The sequence below is a fragment of the Macadamia integrifolia genome, chromosome 14, assembly GCF_013358625.1.
Source record: "Macadamia integrifolia cultivar HAES 741 chromosome 14, SCU_Mint_v3, whole genome shotgun sequence".
In the NCBI taxonomy this organism is placed as follows: Eukaryota; Viridiplantae; Streptophyta; class Magnoliopsida; order Proteales; family Proteaceae; genus Macadamia; species Macadamia integrifolia.
The window spans coordinates 13,951,918-13,970,530 of record NC_056570.1 but is presented as its reverse complement, the minus strand read 5'-3'; the positions used below and the strand labels follow the sequence as shown (position 1 = coordinate 13,970,530).

Sequence of the window (18,613 nt, the reverse complement as noted above, 5' to 3'; positions counted from 1 at the left end):
AAAATATGGCTTAATCATCTCCCCCTAAGTTGGAGCGTGAAGGTTATGTATGTCCAACTTGGATAGTAGTAAGAGAAATTGTTCACGACCAAGAGACTTGGTATAGATATGTGCGAGCTGATGTATCATGGCAATTTCGCGAGGGTTAATGAGACCCTGTTGAATTATTTCCCAAACGAGGAGACAGTCTATTTCAATATGCTTGGTGCGTTCCTGGAAATGGGATTAGCCGCAATATAGAGAGCCGATTGATTGTCACAATATAAGGGGATAGGACCTTGGCAAGGTAGTCTGAGTTTATTAAGTAGGGTTGACAACCAAGTGAGTTCACAAGTAGCAATAGTCATGGCCCGATATTCAATTTTTGCAAAAGATTGTGAGATTATGTGTTGCTTTTTTGTTTTCGAAGAGAAAAGATTTGTCCCTAGGAGTATACAGTATCCCGTGGTGGAACGCCGCATCATTGGACAAGATGCCCAATCGGAATCACAATAAAAGCTTCAAGACACAGTATCGAAGTAGGAGAGAAAAATAGGCCTTGGTCGGGTGTGGCCTTAAGGTATCATAATAACCGATTTGCAACATCAAGATGTGATCATCGTTGTTGATGCATGACCTGACTAAGGATATTGACTGTGCGAGGAATATCAGGCCTTATGACCATTAGATAGATCAATCATCCCACCAAACGGTGATAAGATGTAGGATCGGGCAGGATATCACCATTGTAATTTGTCATTGTACATTTTGCTCCATGGGGGTTTCAACTAGTCGAGTGCATGTGAGACTGCTATCAGCGAATAGATCCAGAGTATATTTGCATTAACAAATGTAAATGTTTTTTGATGAACGAGTGACCTCAATACCCAAAAAATATTTGAGTTTGCCAAGATCTTTGATATGGAAGTGTTGAGTTAGCATTGCTTGGATGGACTTTATTAAGGCAGTATTGGAGCTCGTGATGAATGTCATCCACATATAGGAGAACATAAACACAAGCATCATGACGCTTGAGCATGAATAACGAGTAATCAACCTATGAGTGGGTGAAACCAAAATCATATAATGCTGTGGAGAACTTGGAGAACTACTGGCACAAAGCCTGTTTCAGGCCATATAAGGACTTATGAAGACGGCAAACAAGGTTCTCCCCCTTACGACGATAACTAGAAGGTAGAAGCATATATACTTCCTCATGAAGATCGCCATGAAGAAAGGCATTATGGACATCCATTTGGTGCAAATCCCATCCGTGAGCTGCGGCTATAGCAAAAGAACTCATACGGTACCAATTTCACCATGGGAGCAAATATGTCATTAAAATCAATGCCCTCAACTTGATTGTAGCCTTTGGCAATGAGATGAGCTTTATAGCGTTCGACATTGCCATCAGATTTATGCTTGGTTTTGTAAATCCATTTTGATCTAATGGGTTTTTTGTTTTGAGGTAAAGGAACAAGAGACCATGTTTTATTTTCAGAGAGAGCCGTGATTTCAGCCTGAATTGCATCACGCCACTTCTGGTGCCTCATTGCTTCTGCAAGGGTGTATGGCTCAGTAGTATCTGAAAGAGAGGTTATAAAAGCCATATGGGGTGCAAAAAAATGAATGTAACTCATGTAGTTTACCAAAGGGTGAGATGTACCTGAACCAAGATCGTTTGAAGAAGATTGAGACGACGTAAGAAATGGTAGTCTTGCAAATACCGTGGTGGATTGCTTGGGCGCTAGGGACGAGGGGTTGGGTTCACGAGTGTAAAACTAAATGGTATGAGTGAGGGTCTTCAGTAGTGGGAATTCGTGGGTCCATGTGTTCAATATCAGTGGTTGCATCTTCTATAAGAATGGGCAATGGGAGCACTAGTGTTCCAATGGCAGATGGGAAAGGGATCAAAGCATAGGGAAAAACATGTTCGTGAAATGTAACATCACGTGAGAAAATAAATTTTTTTGTTAATAAGTCAAAAACATCATATCCCTTTTGGCCATATGGATACCCACAAAAACTCCAGATGATGCATGCTTATAAAATTTATAGAAAGATGATGTATTCTTAGCAAAGCATAAACAACCAAACACATAGATATGGGAAAAATTGGATTTTTTTCTAAAAAAGAATGTCATAAGGGGTTTTGCCATTAAGCACATATGTGGGAAGGTGATTGATGATATGCAATGAGAAAGTAACGTGCATCGGATAAGGAGGTGGTGCGGTATGGTCCCCAAATATCCAAATATATTATTTCAAAACCCGATGTGGTGGAGATCATGCTACTAGGAAAAGGTAGTCTGGTGTACTTTGCCAAAGGACACACAGTGCAAGTACATTTATTTGAAATTGATATGCTAGAATCCAAAGCCTTGAAATAAGTTGTTAAGCTAGGGACAGGATGACCCAAGTGCCAATGCCGAAGATCAAAATGGAAACCAGGCGATGTAGAAGATGAAAATGGAGATGGAGGGCATTATTCCAGGTAATATAGGCTGCCATAAAGTTTACCCGTCACAATAATCTTCATCGATCGTTGGTCCTAAAAAATTCAAGAATTAGATGTAAAGATGATTGTACAATTATTTGTAGCAGAAAATTTAATGATGGAAAGAATATTATATAGAAATGCAGGTACATGCAGTAAATGGTCAAGGGCAATACCAGGGAGCAAGGGAATGATACCAACATGTGTACAGGTGTATATTTACCATTGGGTAATGTAATTGGAAAGGATGTGGTGGGACGGAAATAACTTGAAAAAAACAGAGAAGTCATAGGAAATATGATAGGTGGCACAGGTATCCAGAATCCAGGTGGCCACCTGATATGGCCGAATTGATTGCCCGGTAGGGTAAGGACACGTGTCACCCACCAGATAGAGGCTGTAAGGACTTCACCACGTCAACCGCGTGAAGAGAATATTCCCCGTGAAGGGGATAGGACGTATTCAAGTAGAACTCTAAAAAGAAAAGAGGTGGATCCGAGGAGGACTCCTTCAAGGAAAGGAAAAACCCTAAACCCTAAGAGCTATATAAGAGGGCCCGAGAGGAAGGAAGAAGGTAAGCATCAATATCCACACCATTACTCCTGTAACAAAAACTGTGCGGCCGATCCCTAACTTGAGCGTCGGAGGACTAACCCCGGACAAAGCTCTGGGCCTCTGCCATCTGTGGGAAACGACAGTAATGGTGGGGAGAACCTACAATAGCAAGAAGACGAGAGCAGCATCAAACATGAACATGGGGGAGGAGGAACCTTCAGTAGGCCACCCTCCCTCAACGGAAATTGGATGAGAAAGGGGGAACGATGACCGGGAAGGTTCCGTGAGGTACCAGCATTCGGCCGGATATTCGGTGTGCGGAGATAGTAATCCTCCGCCCCCTCCTGGAGCGTAGGAATATGTGACGAGGGAGCAGTTCGAAGCCCTCCAGGACAAATATGACCAAATGGCCGAGGCAATGAAGGAGGTCTCCAAAGCTGTCTCCCAGAAGACCGATGGAGCACCGCGAGGCCCCCATATCCAGCACGAGAGAGCTCGAGACGAGGACCGGAGCAGTACAGGATCCATAAGGTCTGGTCATAATCTTCAAAACCGAGCAATGAGGGAAAGTCCCACCCCCAGGGGAAGGACGCGGTGTGCCACCGAAGACCGACATGGGGAACCACGCCAAGGAGACGAGCAGAGACACGAGGACTCGGGGTTAAAGCAGATGATCTTGGACCTGAAAGATGAGATCAAGAAGGTGGCAGAAAATTCGACGGGAGCCCACGAGCCAGACCTCACTAATGACATGGCTCTAGCTGATGAGGTCATGAGGGACCCACTCCCGATTGGCTTTCACCTGCCAAAGTATGACACTTACGACGGGTCTGGGGACCCCGTCGATCATCTGGAAGACTTCAAGGTCGCTATGCAGTTCCATCGAGTCTCGGAAAATATTATGTGTCGCGCCCTGCCATTGATGTTCAGAGGAGCGGCAAGGCTATGGTACAATCGTCTGCCGATGAAGTCGATCCACAGCTTCAGCGATCTAAGCTACTTCTTCGTGAAGGGATTCTCCAGCAGCCAACCCCTTCAGAAGACTACGTTGAACTTGACCAACGTCAAGCAACATGAAGGAGAATCACTGTGGAACTACATGAAGCACTTCCAACAAGAGAAGATCATGATCAGAGGTCTAGACCCGAAAGAAGAGTTCACAGCCCTGCTGGGAGGCGTCAAGGATGAGGAGCTGAAAAGGTCTTTGGCAAAGCATACATTGAGGAACCTAGCCGAGCTGAGAGCTCGGTGCGATAAGTACATCCAGATGGAAGAAACCCTCCAAGCCAATGAAGAAGCTTAAAGGAAGATGAGAAGGAAAAGGATCTCAAGGGCCGACGACAAACCCTCTGAAGAAGGTAAAAGATTAAAGTCTGAGTGTGGTCGGGCACCCAGTCCACCCAGGAAGTTTAAAAAATACGCACCCCTGAACCGGAGGCAAATGGAGGTACTGATATAGATAAAGGACTCCCCGGATGCCAGAGCTATGAAGTGGTCAGGGAAGATGGGACGGCACCTCGAGAGACACAATATAGACAGATATTATCACTTCCACAGGGACCACGGCCACGACACCAAAGATTGTTGGCACCTCAAGGGGAAATAGAAGGAATGATCCGAAAGGATATCTAGGCCGATTCGTGGACCGCGAAAAGGAGGATGCCCAAGACGGTAATGACCATAGGGACAACCATCGGAGAGATGACAGAGGTCGCTATAAAAGAAGGGGGCCAGCCCGCAGAGGCAATCAGGAACGAAAAAGTGAACGGACACCTGAGGAAGCTGACCATCGCCTCCGGGATGAGAATAAAAGCCCAACTAGGGTTATAGTGACAATCTGTGGAGGCCTAGCCGCTGGAGAAAGTTCAGTCTCGGCCAGGAAATCTAAAGCCTATGCGAGAAGCATACATGTAGCTGAATGGTCGAACAAGAAGGTGAGGACGAGGATGGTTATTTCCTTCTCAGACGACGATCTGGAAGGGGTGCACACTCCGCACGACGATGCCCTGGTAATCACCATGACCATAGCGGGTTGCAGAGTGAGGAGGATCTTAGTGGATAACGACAGTTCAGCTAATATCCTGTTCCTTGAGGCGTTCCAGAAGATGGGCCTGGACGAGGGAAAGTTGAAGAAAGTCGAACACCCGTTGCAGGGATTCTCCGGCGTCCCAGTAAAAGTGGAAGGATCGATTCAGTTGCCAGTAAGAGCCGGCACCGGAGATCGCCAAGTAACAGTCATGATCAACTTCCTGATAGTAGGCATTACTTTGGCATACAACGCCATACTAGGGAGGGTTGGCTTGAACCTACTAAAGGCTGTCGTCTCCACACCCCATCTCAAGATGAAATTCCTAACCAAGAACGGTGTCGGGGAATGTCAAGGCGATCAGGAGGCATACCGAAGGTGTTACGCCACTACCTTGTGGGGAAGAGAAAAGGCGGGCGAGGCACCCCCAATAGAAGATCTACGCAATGACGCTAGTCATCAATGGGGGAAACTGGCTGAGGATCTGGTACAAGTTGAGGCCGAAGAGGGGGATAACGCTCGGCAAATCTAGATCGGGGCTACAATACCAAGGCAACAACAAGAAAAACTCATCTCATTCCTTTGAAACAACTCTGACGTCTTCACCTGGTCGGCTTCAGACATGCCTGGAATAGATCGAGAGCTAATAGAACATCATCTGAATGTTAACCCGATGAAGAAGCCTGTGCAACAGAAGAAGAGGACTTTCGCCCTCGAAAGGCAGTAGAAAATAGACGAAGAAGTAGAGAAGATGCTGAAGGCCCAGTTCATTCGTGAGATCCAATACCCGGAGTGGATATCCAACATGGTGATGGTCCCGAAGGCAAATGAAAAGTGGAGGATCTGCATCGACTTCACCGACCTGAACAAGGCCTGCCCGAAGGACGCATACCCCCTGCCGAAGATAGACCTCCTCATTGATGCCACGGCAGGATATGAGGCGCTGAGCTTCATGGATGCATACTCGGGGTACAATCAGATCAAGATGTCAGAGGTTGATGTCCCAAAAACATCCTTTGTGATCGAGGGAGGACTGTACTGCTATGAAGTCATGCCCTTCGGGCTAAAAAACGCAGGGGCCACCTATCAAAGGTTGGTGAATAAAATCTTCCAGGGGATATCGGCAAAACCATGGAGGTGTACGTGGATGATATGCTTGTAAAAATCCTGACGGCGGAACGACACATTCAAGACTTAGAAGAGGCGTTCCAGGTGCTGAGGCGGTACGGCATGAAGTTGAACCCGGCAAAGTGTGCATTCGGAGTAGCCTCGGGAAAGTTCCTCGGCTTCATTATCTTGGAGAGGGGAATTGAAGCCATCCCGGTAAAAATACAAGCCATTCGGGATATGAGGTCACCCCAGAATGTGAAGCAAGTCCAGGAGCTAACAGGTCGGGTCACCGCCCTAGGGCGATTCATGTCTCGGTTGGCTGACAGGTGCCTCCCCTTCTTCTAAACACTGAAGGGGACCAAAAAGTTCGAATGGACGGAGGAGTGCGAAAAGTCCTTTGAACAACTGAAGGAGTACCTGGCCGCACCCCCATTGCTGACGAAGCCAAACACTGGGGATACCTTGTAACTGTACCTTACTGTATCAGCAGTGGTGGCAAGCGCATTACTGACGAAGGAAGAAGGAAGGCAACAACGGCCAACATACTACGTCAGCCGAACCCTGCTAGATGCCGAAACAAGATACAAAAAGACGAAGAAAGTGGCGTATGCCCTGGTAACAGCGGCAAGAAATCTGAGGTCCTATTTTCAATCACATACGGTCTGCGTACTCATAGATCAGCCCCTGAAGAAGATACTGCAACGGCTGGATATGTTCGGTCGCCTAGTAAACTGAGCCATAGAGTTGGGAGAATTCGACATCCAGTACAAACTGAGAACCGTAATTAAAGCACAGGCCCTCACAGACTTCATTGCAGAGACGACGCTCCCTGATGATCCCTAGGAGTTTACCGAGGACTGAGGAGAAAAGGCTTGGACATTGTACGTGGATGGTGCTTCCAACAGTGCAGGAAGCGGCGCAAGAATCATATTGGTCAGCCCCGAGGGTTTCAAGATAGAATACGCCCTATGGTTCAACTTTGATGCCTCCAACAATGAAGCAGAATACGAAGCGTTAATAGCCGAAATTAATCTGGCTCGGGCTTTTATGGTACAGGAGCTAGTGTTGCATAGTGACTCACAACTCTTGGTACGACAGGTGAATGGAGACTACGAAGCCAAGGAACTAAGGACAGCTGGATACTTGAAGACAGTGCGAGAAAGAATAACAGCCTTTAAGGATTTTGAGATAAGGCAGGTGCCATGGGAAGAGAATGCTAGTGCAGACGCACTATCATAGTTGGCCACCTCTGACTTCACCGACTTCGGATGATCGGTGTATTTTGAAGTGGTACCACAGCCAAGTACCGAAATACCCCGAGAGGTATTACCTATAGGCAAACAAGGCTATAGCTGGATGGATGCCATAACTGAATACCTCGAGGAAGGAAAGCTCCCAGAGAATAGGGACGAGGCAAGGAAAGTAAGAATGAGGTCAGCACGCTTCCTTCTGAAGGAAGAGACACTGTACAAAATAGGGTTCACCGTGCCGTACCTCAAGTGTTTGGACCCCACCGATGGCGAGTACGCACTCTGAGAAGTGCATGAAGGGATATGCGGCCAACACCTGGGAACCCAAGCCTTGGCACATAAAGTGCTAAGGCAGGGTCTGTACTGACCGACAATAAGGAAGGATGCGGAATCATTAGTCAAGAAGTCCGTCAAGTGCCAGATGCTCGCCCCTGTTCCCAAGCTACACTCTACCGAGCTCTCATCTCTATCGAGCCCAATACCATTCACCATGTGGGGAATCGACATCCTGGACCCATTCCCTCTGACCATGAGACAAAAAAAATTTGTCGTGGTGGCGGTAAACTACTTCACGAAATGGGCAGAAGCCGAAGTACTGGCGACGATAACCGAAAAGAACGTAAGGGACTTCTTCCAGAGGGCGGTAGTCTATCGATTTGGAATCCCTCGGGTTGTGGTAACGGACAATGGAACTTAGTTTACCAACCCAACCTTCGGCTTGTTCTGTGATGCCCTCGGCATTGACCACAGGAAAACCTCTGTCGGTTATCCACCGACCAACGGGCTGACAGAGGTCACCAACCGTACACTGCTTCAAGGAATAAAGAAGAGACTGGATGACGCCAAAGGACTATGGGCATACGAGTTACACCACATCCTCTGGGCTTACCGCACAACTGAGAGATCGGCCACCGGAGAAACACCCTTCATTTTAACTTACGGCACTGAAGCTGTACTTCCAGTGGAGATAGGGGCCGTAACCCATTGGATTTAGTACTACAAAGAAGAGGAAAACGAGGGAGGGCTCCGAGCGAATTTAGACCTCTTGGCCGAAGTCAGGGACACCTCGCAAGAAAGGATGGCCGCTTACCAATAGAGGGTTACGAGGCACTACAACACCAAAATTCGAAAGAACGAGTTCAGAATGGGTGACCTCGTCCTCAGAAGGGCTGAAGTACTAGACCCAAGACATCAAGGGAAGCTAGCTCCAAATTGGGAAGGTCCCTACAGAGTCTCAAGGGTAATACGACCAGGGTCCTATCACCTAGAGACTACGAGGGGAGAAAGGGTACCCCGATCGTGGAACTCTGAAAACTTAAGAAAATTCTATCAGTAGTGAAGTAGCAAGCACACTTGTTTTTGTAATTTTTGCTCCTATGCACTTTTAAGTTGTAATTCCTCATCCTAAACTCCAAAGGATCTAATTCATGAAAAATAAGAAAGCTGATTTGCGGCAATTGAGAGGAATTCTCCTGTTTGGTGACCTTAACTCTGCCGAACGGATACAGCCGAAGGTCCTCACCTCGGTTGGGGGCTCAGGCAAAGGCCGAGCCGAGGTGACCGAAGGTCCTCACTTCGGTCAGGGGCTTAGGCAAAGGCCAAGCGGAGCTGATCGAAGGTCCCTACCTCGGTTGGGGGCTCAGGAAAAGGCTGAGCCGAGCTGACCGAAGTCCTCACCTCAGTCGGGGGCTCAAGCAAAGGCCAAGCCAAGCTGACCGAAGGTCATCACCTCGGTCGGGGGCATAGGCAAAGGCTGAGCCGATCTGACCGAAGGTCCCTACCTCGATGGAGAGCTCAGGCAATGCCGAGCCGAACTGACCGAAGGTCCTCACCTCGGTTGGGGGCTCAGGCAAGGGCCGAGCCGACCTGACCGAGGGTCCTCACCTCGGTTCAGGGCTCAGGCCAATGGCCGAGGGGACCTGACCGAAGGTCCCTAATTCTGTAGGTGGTGACGACGCCGAAGGATCTACCCTCGGTTGGATGTTTGGATCAATACCAAAGTTTAAAAGACCCTTCGGCCAGAGCTGAGGGGGAACACAACACTTGGTGAAAACCACACTTGTTCAAGATCCCTTAAAAGTCCATAGCCCTCAGACTCGGGAAACCTCTCGGATAAGCCGAGGGAGCGAGACCGAGCCATGCTAAGGTAGAGACGTGCAAATCCTTAAGCTGCCAACAATGGGTTTCGGCCTTCTTACACCTACCTACAGGCTAAAGATCACCTTACCCGAAAGAACACAAAAAAGCCGAAGTCGAAGCATACGAAGAAAGGGAAATACATTCAATAAAAGACCCGAAGGCCGAGAGTATATGAAAAGGCCCGAAGGTCGAGATTACATAAAAAGACCCGAAGGCCGAGAGTACATGAAAAGGCCCGAAGGCAGAGATTACATAAAAAGACCCGAAGGCCGAGAGTACATGAAAAGGCCTGAAGGCCGAGATTACATAAAAAGGCCCGAAGGCCGAGATTACATGAAGAAGCCCGAAGGCTCATATATATATAAAAAGAGAGCTCAAAGGCTGAGCTAAGACCCAGGGTGGCTTCAGGGGGCGTCCATCAGATTAATGACCTCATCCTCGACGTGGTGTGTCTTCGATCGGAGCCATCGTGACCGGGCATCGGAGGCACCTCGCATTGCGGCTGAACCTCACCTTGCTCACTACAGCCTTCGCCGTTAGCATCGGCAACCTCGGTGGCTGATGGGGTCGCCTCAATACACTCCTCTTCGAAGATGAGCCCGTTGTCCTCGAAAGAGACCCCTGGGTAACGCTCGAGGACCCAGTCTCGGACCTCGGTAGCACCCATGGGGAACCCAGGGGTGATGGCACGCTTAATCTCTTCAGGAAAGTCCTCGGAGGACCTATACTTCTCGGCCCCTTGGGCCTCGGCCTCCTGAACCCTTGCCTTCATCTGAGCCTTCAGCTCCGCCAACTTTCGATCGCATTCCTGGGGCGTAAGGAGGAGGTCCTCTTCCAGGTGCTCGACCTTCTTGAGGAGAACCGAACGTTCATTCTCCAAAACCGACTTCTCTCGTTCGGTAGCCTCGAGATCTCGGCCCATAGCTTCGGCCCGAATTACCAGCTGACCCATTTGGTTCTGGGCCTACATAAGACACCGATGGTCAGAATGTCGCGATGATAAATAAACGAAGGTTAGAGGACCGAAGCTTACCTCGGCCATGAAGATGCAGGCGTTCGTTATCATGGCCGCCATCCCTTGCCGTTGAGCTTCGGCAGCATCTCAGGGAAGACTGCCCTTCATCACCAACTCACGAGCAACACGCCCGACTAACAAGGTGTCATCTTCCTTGACCGACCACTGAGGGACAAATCCAACTTCGGCCCTCACGTTCCCCACCCTCGGGCTTCTAAAGTCCGCAACGGGGGAGGAGTCTTGGGCAGGCATGTTATGGCCCGGAGCAGCGAGGGCCTGGACTGCCTTGGTGCTTGGTCCCTCGCCCCTAGATATTTTCTTTGGAGTCTCGAAGGAGGGCCCCTTATTCTCTTTCCTCTTCGGCCTCTTTTGTTACTGGGCATCCTACACCCTGGCCTCCCTTATTTGAGCTTGCCTCGCCGCTGTGGCAGCCCTAGCCTTAGCCCTGGAGATTTGCACTGCATGAAGAAACGAAGGGAGTTAGTACGAAACACCGATGCCCGAGGGAAATAAACTTGGGCTGGCCTAACTCACCCGGGCTAAGCCCAAATCTGAACAGGATGGGGTCAGACTTAAGGCAATCGGCCTCGACTGGAGGGCAGGTTTCTTGCTGCCTCGCCATCGCCAACAACTCCGAGTCTCCCCCTAAAAGGGCAGGGGCGGAGTTCACCGCCCTTAGGTCAGGGATATCCTAGACAGTGCTGAAGGGCACCCCCTCGGACGACCTCACGAAGAAGAATTTCTCTTTCCACCCGTGGATCGACGTCGGGTAACCACTCAGCAGTCGAAGGTCCTTCCAAGGGCAGAAGTAGTACCAGCCCGAAAGCCCCTTACAGGCCTGAAGGAAGAAGCAGTTGATGAAGAGAGGGAGGGAGAGAAGCCTCTGGTGCCTTGAGAAAAGGACAAGGAAGCTGAGCACCTGCCGCCATCCGTTCGACGTCAGTTGGGTCGGACAAACCCCGTAGTGCTGAAACACTCGGGCGAAGAAGGGATGGAGGGAAAGCCGAAGGCCGGCCTTAAACGCCTCCTTGTACAAGCACAGCTCTTCAGAGTTCCAATAGCTAGCTCGATCAGACGGTCTAGGTAGCCGGAGCTCGAAAGCGTCCGAGATACAGGAGGCTCTCAGCTCCTCCAGTTCCAGCTCATCCATGGTGGATACGATGTGGAGAGCCTCCACCTCTAAGGGTTCCTGGGTCTGGGCTCAGGAATCGAGCATCCTCTCCCTAAATCCTGCACTGTTTGAGCCACCCTCGGACCCAGATGGCGAGGCCGCAAACGATGAGTCACGGGAAGAGGGCAAATCGATGGAGTCCGAGGACATCCCTCGGACCTCCCCTGGACCTCGACGCCTATGGTTAGACCTTGTCCTCTCGGAGGACGACGGATTGTATCCCGACGAACAAGACATGGAACTTACTTTTGGAGTGTTGCTAAACTAAAGGATAGCCGAGACCGAGGCTAAGCTCTCCGAAAGGAACACCGAGACCGAAGGAAGGCTCTCTGAGGGAAAAAGAAAAGTGCCCACAAATGGACCCCCACACTATATAACTAGAAGAAAAATGGTACGACCGCCCGAGCATTAATGACGTCACCACGTCACCGAGTACCAACCCTCAAGGTTTGTGCCCAAACAGACCTGACTGAAGGTCCTTACCTCGGTTGGGAGTTCAGGCCAAGGTCAAACGGACCTGACTGAAGGTCCTCACCTCGGTTGGGAGTTCAGGCTAAGGCCGAACGGACCTGACCGAAGGTCCTCACCTCGGTTGGGAGTTCAGGCCAAGGCCGAACAGACTTGATCGAAGGTCCTCACCTCGATTGGGAGTTCAGGCCAAGGCCGAACGGACCTGATCGAAGGTCCTTACCTCGGTTGAGAGTTGAGGCCAATGTCGAACGGGCCTGACCGAAGGTCCTCACCTCGGCTGGGGGTTCAGGAAAAGGCCGAACGGACCAGATCGAAGATCCTTACCTCGGTTGGAAGTTCAGGCCAAAGCCGAACGGACTTGACCGAAGGTCCTTACCTCGGTTGGGAGTTCAAGCCAAGGCCGAACGAACCTGACCGAAGGTCCTCACCTCGGCTGGGGGCTCAGGCCAAGGCCGAGGGGACCTGACCGAAGGTCTCCACCTCGGTTGGGGGCTCGGGCAAGGTCGATCCGAACTAACCAAAGGTCTTCACATCGGCTAACCGAAGGTCTCGATCATAAGCAGAACTAAAGCCGAAGCCGAAGGAACAAGGCCGAAGGGATGCAAAAAAAAAAAAGTGGGAGAGAAGATGACGAAAAATTTGATTACTCCCACAGAAAGAGTCTCCTGGCGGGAGTAAGGAGGCTTCTGATACGGCCAAATTGATTACCCAGTAGGGTAAGGATACGTGCCCACCAGATAGAGGCTACAAGGACTCCACCACATCAACCGCGTGAAAAGAATATTCTCCGCGAAGGGGATAGGACGTATTCGAGTAGAACTCTAAAAAGAAAAGAGGTGGACCCGAGGAGGACTCCTCCAAGGAAAGGGAAAACCCTAAACCCTAAGAGCTATATAAGAGGGTCCGAGAGGAAGGAAGAAGGTAAGCATCAATACCCACACCATTACTCCTGTAACAAAAACTGTGCGGCCGATCCCTAACTTGAGAGTCAAAGGGCTAACCTCGGACAAAGCTCCGGGCCTCTGCCGTCTGTGCTTGTGCAGGATCAGCTCATACGGATTTTCAGCAGCAACACCACCAAAGAAGAATGAGAGAGACATGCTTACTAGCCAAGGGATGGGGAACTAGTGAAAGCAAGGACAAAAGTTGGGTGATTTGGTCCATGGTGAGAGATGGTTCTGCAGTAGAAGCGACACCAGTTGCAATATGAGAAGACCTTGAAGATAGACGAAGACCACGATCAGAAGCTAAGGCAGTAGGGTTGGTGGCTTTGCGAGAGTTCCACCATTCCGGATTCCCGTGCTTTTGATAGCATCGAGATTCTGAGTGGCCGTTTTTGTCGCAAAAGTTGCAGTGATATGTTGGTTTGGCCGAGAAGATGAGCGGTGTTGGTGTATGATGTCTTGTATTCCGTAGCAGTTTAATCCAGGGAGTACTGGTGCAGTACCTAGACAGGCAAGACGACGGTCTCACTAGCCAGTTAGCGGGCCGTGGGGGTTGCAAGGGGGAGCAGGAGGCCCCCCTGCATAGCAGGAGGTGTAGGGGGGTGCAGCCCCTTGCTCGAATTTTTTATTTGAGGGCAATTGTGTACTTTCCGGATTAGGGTTTTTTCGCTATATATTTGTAGCGAGGGTTTCTTTCTCTGTAATGCAAGCACTACTGAGAGGTGTGAAGATGAACGTTGTAACCCTATTCTCCATTGATAGTGAAGTAGGATCTCATCTCACCGGGGACGTAGGCAACCTTGCCGAACCTAGTAAAAATCCATGTGCATTGTTTGTTTTGTTTTTTTTTCCATTATCTTCTACATCGTTTTAGGGTTGCGTTTCTACAGAGCGATTGGTAGACATTGAAGCCATAGTTGCATGTTCCAATGGAGGTGGATGGAGATCGTGCAACGAACGCTATTATTCTTCTTGAAGCAATAAGAAGTACGCCTTGGTAAGGGAAGGCAATGGATCCATCAATAAAATTTGACTACAAACCGCAACATAAGAATCATAGAGGCCTTGGAGAAAATCCACAAGGGCGTAGGTCTCAAGTAGAGCAGTGAGAGTTGTCATGGCACCAAATTGGCAAGAGGGCAGCGTCCGATAGGAAGATAACTCATCACGGTAAGCTTTGCTAATAGTGTAGTAAGTTGAGATGGAATCCAGACCTTGAATCTCGAAGATGCGAGAAGCATTTTTCTTGGAGAATCTTTCATGGAGATCAACCCAAACGTCACGGGTTGTATCAATCCAAAGAATACTATTCGAAATGGACGTAATGCAAGAGTGCACAAGCCAAGAACGAATCATGCTATTGCATCGGATCCAAAGGGGAAACTCGGATTCGGTGGTAGAGGGTTTGGGGAGAGTACCGTCAATGAATTGCAATTTTTTTTTGGCTTTAAGTGTCATGTGCATGGTACGTTGCCATGTAGGAAAATTGTCCCCATTGAGTACAGGACTCACCAATGGAGTGTTGTGCTGATCTGAGTTGTGAAGAAAATATGGCAATATTGGTTGATAACTATTAGGCTGAAACCATGTTAAATACACGAAGACTTGCAATTGCAAAGGCTTGAATAATTCTATTACATGGAACCAAATATATACCAAAAAGAGAATCGGTTACAGAGATATACATACCTAAAATAAGTCTATTAAAATGGTTATACAAGAATGTGCTTGCTGTAGAAAAGCAATTAAAGGGGTCAGATGGATAATAGATGGAATAAAATTAAATCCAAAATAGAAGGTGAGGTGGCATGTTGTGTCATGCTAAGAAGTTTCATTGAAGAATTAAGGGTGAGGAATAGATAAGTATAGAAGGATATGTCATTGAATAGGGATGTAAATGGATCGAATTTGGCTCGAATAGGTGTCCACCCAAATTTAATCCGTTTATCCAGCAAGATATCTAAAATACTATTCAATTCGAATTCATTTATGTAAACGGTAATTGGATATTATCCAATCTGATTCGATCCGTCTAACAAACGGCACAGTTTGAGTCAGCGTCGATCACATGGGGAAAGTGTCCTCACCTCCATTCCATTCGTTTTCAGATTACTTGATCTAACATAAGAAAATAGCGGAAAAATGCTTTGAAGAAAAAAAAGGTAAAAATTTAATAACTTGCAGGGATTGATCAGATTTCTGGCTTGGATTATCATCAAAGTCGAGCAGTTGGGGAAAGAATCATCACTTCCATCCATTTGATAAAATCTCATTTTTCAATCCAAAATTAAAACCCTAAATCACATAAACGCAGAAATTGAATGGATCGAAGATGGTTTGCTGGCCACCAAAAACGCTTGGGATTAAGACATTGCCACTAATTTATGATTTGTTCTGTACCGAAGCTAATTGCAGAGAACTCTTCACAGATTGGTAGATGCTTGGTGTGTGGTACTTCCTCAATGTGACAGAAAAGGACATCTGTCTTGTAATTATAGAGCAGGGGAGGGAGGATTCCAGTACCTTTTTCGGGTTTTCCATTTTTTTCAAAAAGTGTGAAGACAAAGAATTATAATATGTTAAAAAAAAATCTAAATTTCTAATGCTTTCAGTGATTTTTTTTTCATTTTTAATTAAAATTTTCGTGAACATTCTGGCACTTTCTGAGACATAAAGTAATTGAAGTGGGCTAGTTAACATAGATAACCTTTGGTTAAGGTCCTTATCATGTCTACAACACCTCTTTTGAAGATCTAATAATTAAAGAAAAAATTCTTTCATTCTTCGGTACTTATCTTGTATTTATTTAAATTTTTTTATTTAATTTTTTCTTAATTCTCTCAGAAAGGCAAACTTCTACTTCTCTTGCTTTCCTGATAGTTAAAAAATTTATGAAAATACTTAAATTATCCTAATGTTTTAAGAAAAAAAAAAAAAAAAAAGCTTAGAAGGTAGTGCAACTTCTTCACCACGACATAGGGAGGGATGAAATGATCGCCTTGCCTCATGAAAAAATTGAAATTTCGCCCCTGTTGATGCTTCCATATATATGTTCCCATTATTCCTCGTATTGATGTAGGACTATTCAACCTATTAGAGAACCTTCTCCCTTTATTTATTTTGACATAATTACGACACTTGTAGAAAGCAATAACCTCTTTGTCGAAAAAAAAAAAGAGTAGTAAAGTAAGGGCAAAACTAAGGAGTATGAGCGGAGACAAATCATGTTCATATACGAGAACAATCTCATACACCTCTCAGTAGGGGTGTCAATTAGTGGCCCGACCCTACTAAACCGACCGGGATCGACCGTTTATAGACCGGCCCGGCCTGGACCGTTTATTAAACGTGTCGGGCTTGAGCCCGGCCCGTTTATAAATGGTCGGTCTCGGTTTTGCTACTTGGACCGTCGGGCGCCCGACCGAGACCGACCGAATAACGCCCGACCGAGACCGGCCTATTGTGCACCGACTTGGCTCGACCCTTTAATGATTGTAAAATACCTATTTTACCCCCCAAATTAAAGAATTAAAACTAAAAAGGAAAGACATGTTCACATTTTAAATAATGGTTATATTTGGTATCATTTATTAATTTATTGTCATTTTTTTGGGCTTGCATGAGTGGGCCAGAATATAATAGCACATTTTAAAGAGGGCCCGTTTAAAAACCGGTTAAAGCCCGTTTAACATTAAACATGTCCGTAGCCCGGTTAAGGCCCGACTAAAACCCGATTAAGGTAGTCCGATTATAGCCCGAGACCGACCGACCGAATATAAAGTGTACCATGCCCTCAATAACTAAGCCCGATTAGTTAAATGGACGGACAGGGTGTAGCCTTTGAAAGTCTTCAAGCCCGATTAAGCCCGACCGAAACCGAACCAGCCCGACCGATTGACACCCCTACCTCTCAGTGTTGACATTTGGAATTCACTAAATCTCTCTCTTGTAAGCATTGCTTCGGACTAAATGGATTCTAAATGGCAAAATTAGGGGAATGTGAGATTGTTCTCATACGTGTATTTGATCTGGCCTCGTGTGGGTGCTACCTCGTACTAAAATTTGGACCTAACATATACTGCTACGTCATAAAGAACAAATGGGCACAACAAAGCTACCCATTATATAGTGCACATACACATTAACATCTGGAATCAATAAGAGAGAGAAGCCCATGTACACACCAGCGCCCACAACCAATGAAAGAGGACCCGTCAATCATCATGGTGGCATGAAAAAATGGGCCCAGCGAAGGAATCAATCCCTAATTGTGACCCTACAAGCGAATACTCCAGAGTGACACTCTTTAGTCTCAACTTTGCCGGAAACTTCATGGTCTCTCTGGTAGTCTGGTATAGCTAAAAGAAGAAAAACCAGGGAAATTACTAGAATTCTCTTCCGCACAACAATTCAACTATAAATTGTGGAACTCCACAATCCTAATTCTCATAGAAGAGAAACAAAAGGATTCCAAGCAAACCTTTCCATTAGTTCCTTATCCAAATCTTACCCCTTTTATCCAATTAAAATGTCGCTCATTCCAAGCTTCCTTGGTGGGTTTTGGGATCCATTCCAGGACTTCCCATTCTCATCTTCACTCACAACCTCTCGCCCTCAATTCTCTAGCGATACTGCTGCGTTTGCCAATTTCGGCGTGGATTGGAAAGAGACCCCAGAAGCGCACATCTTCAAAGCTGACCTTCCTGGGCTGAAAAAGGAAGAAGTTAAGGTCGAAGTTGAAGAAGGCAGAGTCCTTCAGATCAGTGGAGAGAGGAGCAAAGAACAGGAAGAAAAGAATGATCAGTGGCATCGTGTCGAGCGTAGCAGCGGCAAGTTCCTTCGCCGGTTCAGATTGCCTGAGAATACTAAGATAGATCAAGTGAAGGCCTCCATGGACAATGGTGTTCTCACTGTCACAGTCCCCAAGGAAGAAGTTAAGAAACCAGAGGTCAAGGCTATTGAAATCTCTGGTTAAAATGGGAGGGACAACGATTGTGTCACCGAGACCTCTTAATAAACCTATGTTTTTGTTTACGTGTGTGCTATTTTACAGTACGAGTGTGATTTTTTTTTTTTTTCTTCTTCTTTTTCTTTTTGTGGTATGACTTATGAGTGTGGTTGAAAAGCATTTGTACTGAAGCTTTTGGTTTTAATTTCATGTTGTATCCTCTGTTTATTTGGTTTTGAGTCTTTTAATTAGAAAACAAAATATAATTCCTCCCTTCCTTACACAAGCTCTATCGTCTTACAATATAACATCTATTTTTAAAGAAAAATGAATCATGTCCTGCTGACATAAAGAAACATCATAGATAAGATACATGAAAAGATAACATTGTCCCACACTCAGGGCTTTAAAGATGCTTGTGCATTCTCTCATTGGTTTCACGTGCTAATGCTTCTGTTAATTAATATGGGTTGGACTGGGTTCCGATTCATTTCCTTCATGGGTTGCC

General features: G+C 47.0%; 2 protein-coding genes and 1 non-coding gene across 3 annotated transcripts in view; 1 reads left to right on the top strand and 2 right to left on the bottom strand.

The window, feature by feature from the left end:
- LOC122060643 overlaps window positions 1–14,513 on the bottom strand; it is a 31,287-nt gene extending 16,774 nt beyond the window's left edge. The window contains exon 1 of the mRNA XM_042623769.1: window positions 14,199–14,513. Coding sequence (XP_042479703.1) covers window positions 14,199–14,513 — 315 coding nt within the window. The remainder of the gene's footprint in view (window positions 1–14,198) is intronic.
- Window positions 14,514–15,343: 830 nt separating this feature from the next.
- Window positions 15,344–15,411, bottom strand: LOC122062216. The gene has a single exon (XR_006134844.1). It is a non-coding gene; the product is annotated as a small nucleolar RNA Z103 (small nucleolar RNA).
- A 2,052-nt stretch (window positions 15,412–17,463) lies between these two features.
- Window positions 17,464–18,333, top strand: LOC122061371 (class I heat shock protein-like). The gene has a single exon (XM_042624615.1). It carries the CDS (start codon window positions 17,686–17,688, stop codon window positions 18,130–18,132), a length of 447 nt encoding a protein of 148 aa, XP_042480549.1. The 5' UTR covers window positions 17,464–17,685; the 3' UTR covers window positions 18,133–18,333.
- The last annotated feature ends 280 nt before the right edge of the window (window positions 18,334–18,613 follow it).

What these genes read in the sequence shown, in the direction of transcription:
- LOC122061371 (XM_042624615.1), top strand. Translation starts at nt 17,686, where the DNA reads ATGTCGCTCATTCCAAGCTTCCTTGGTGGGTTTTGGGATCCATTCCAG.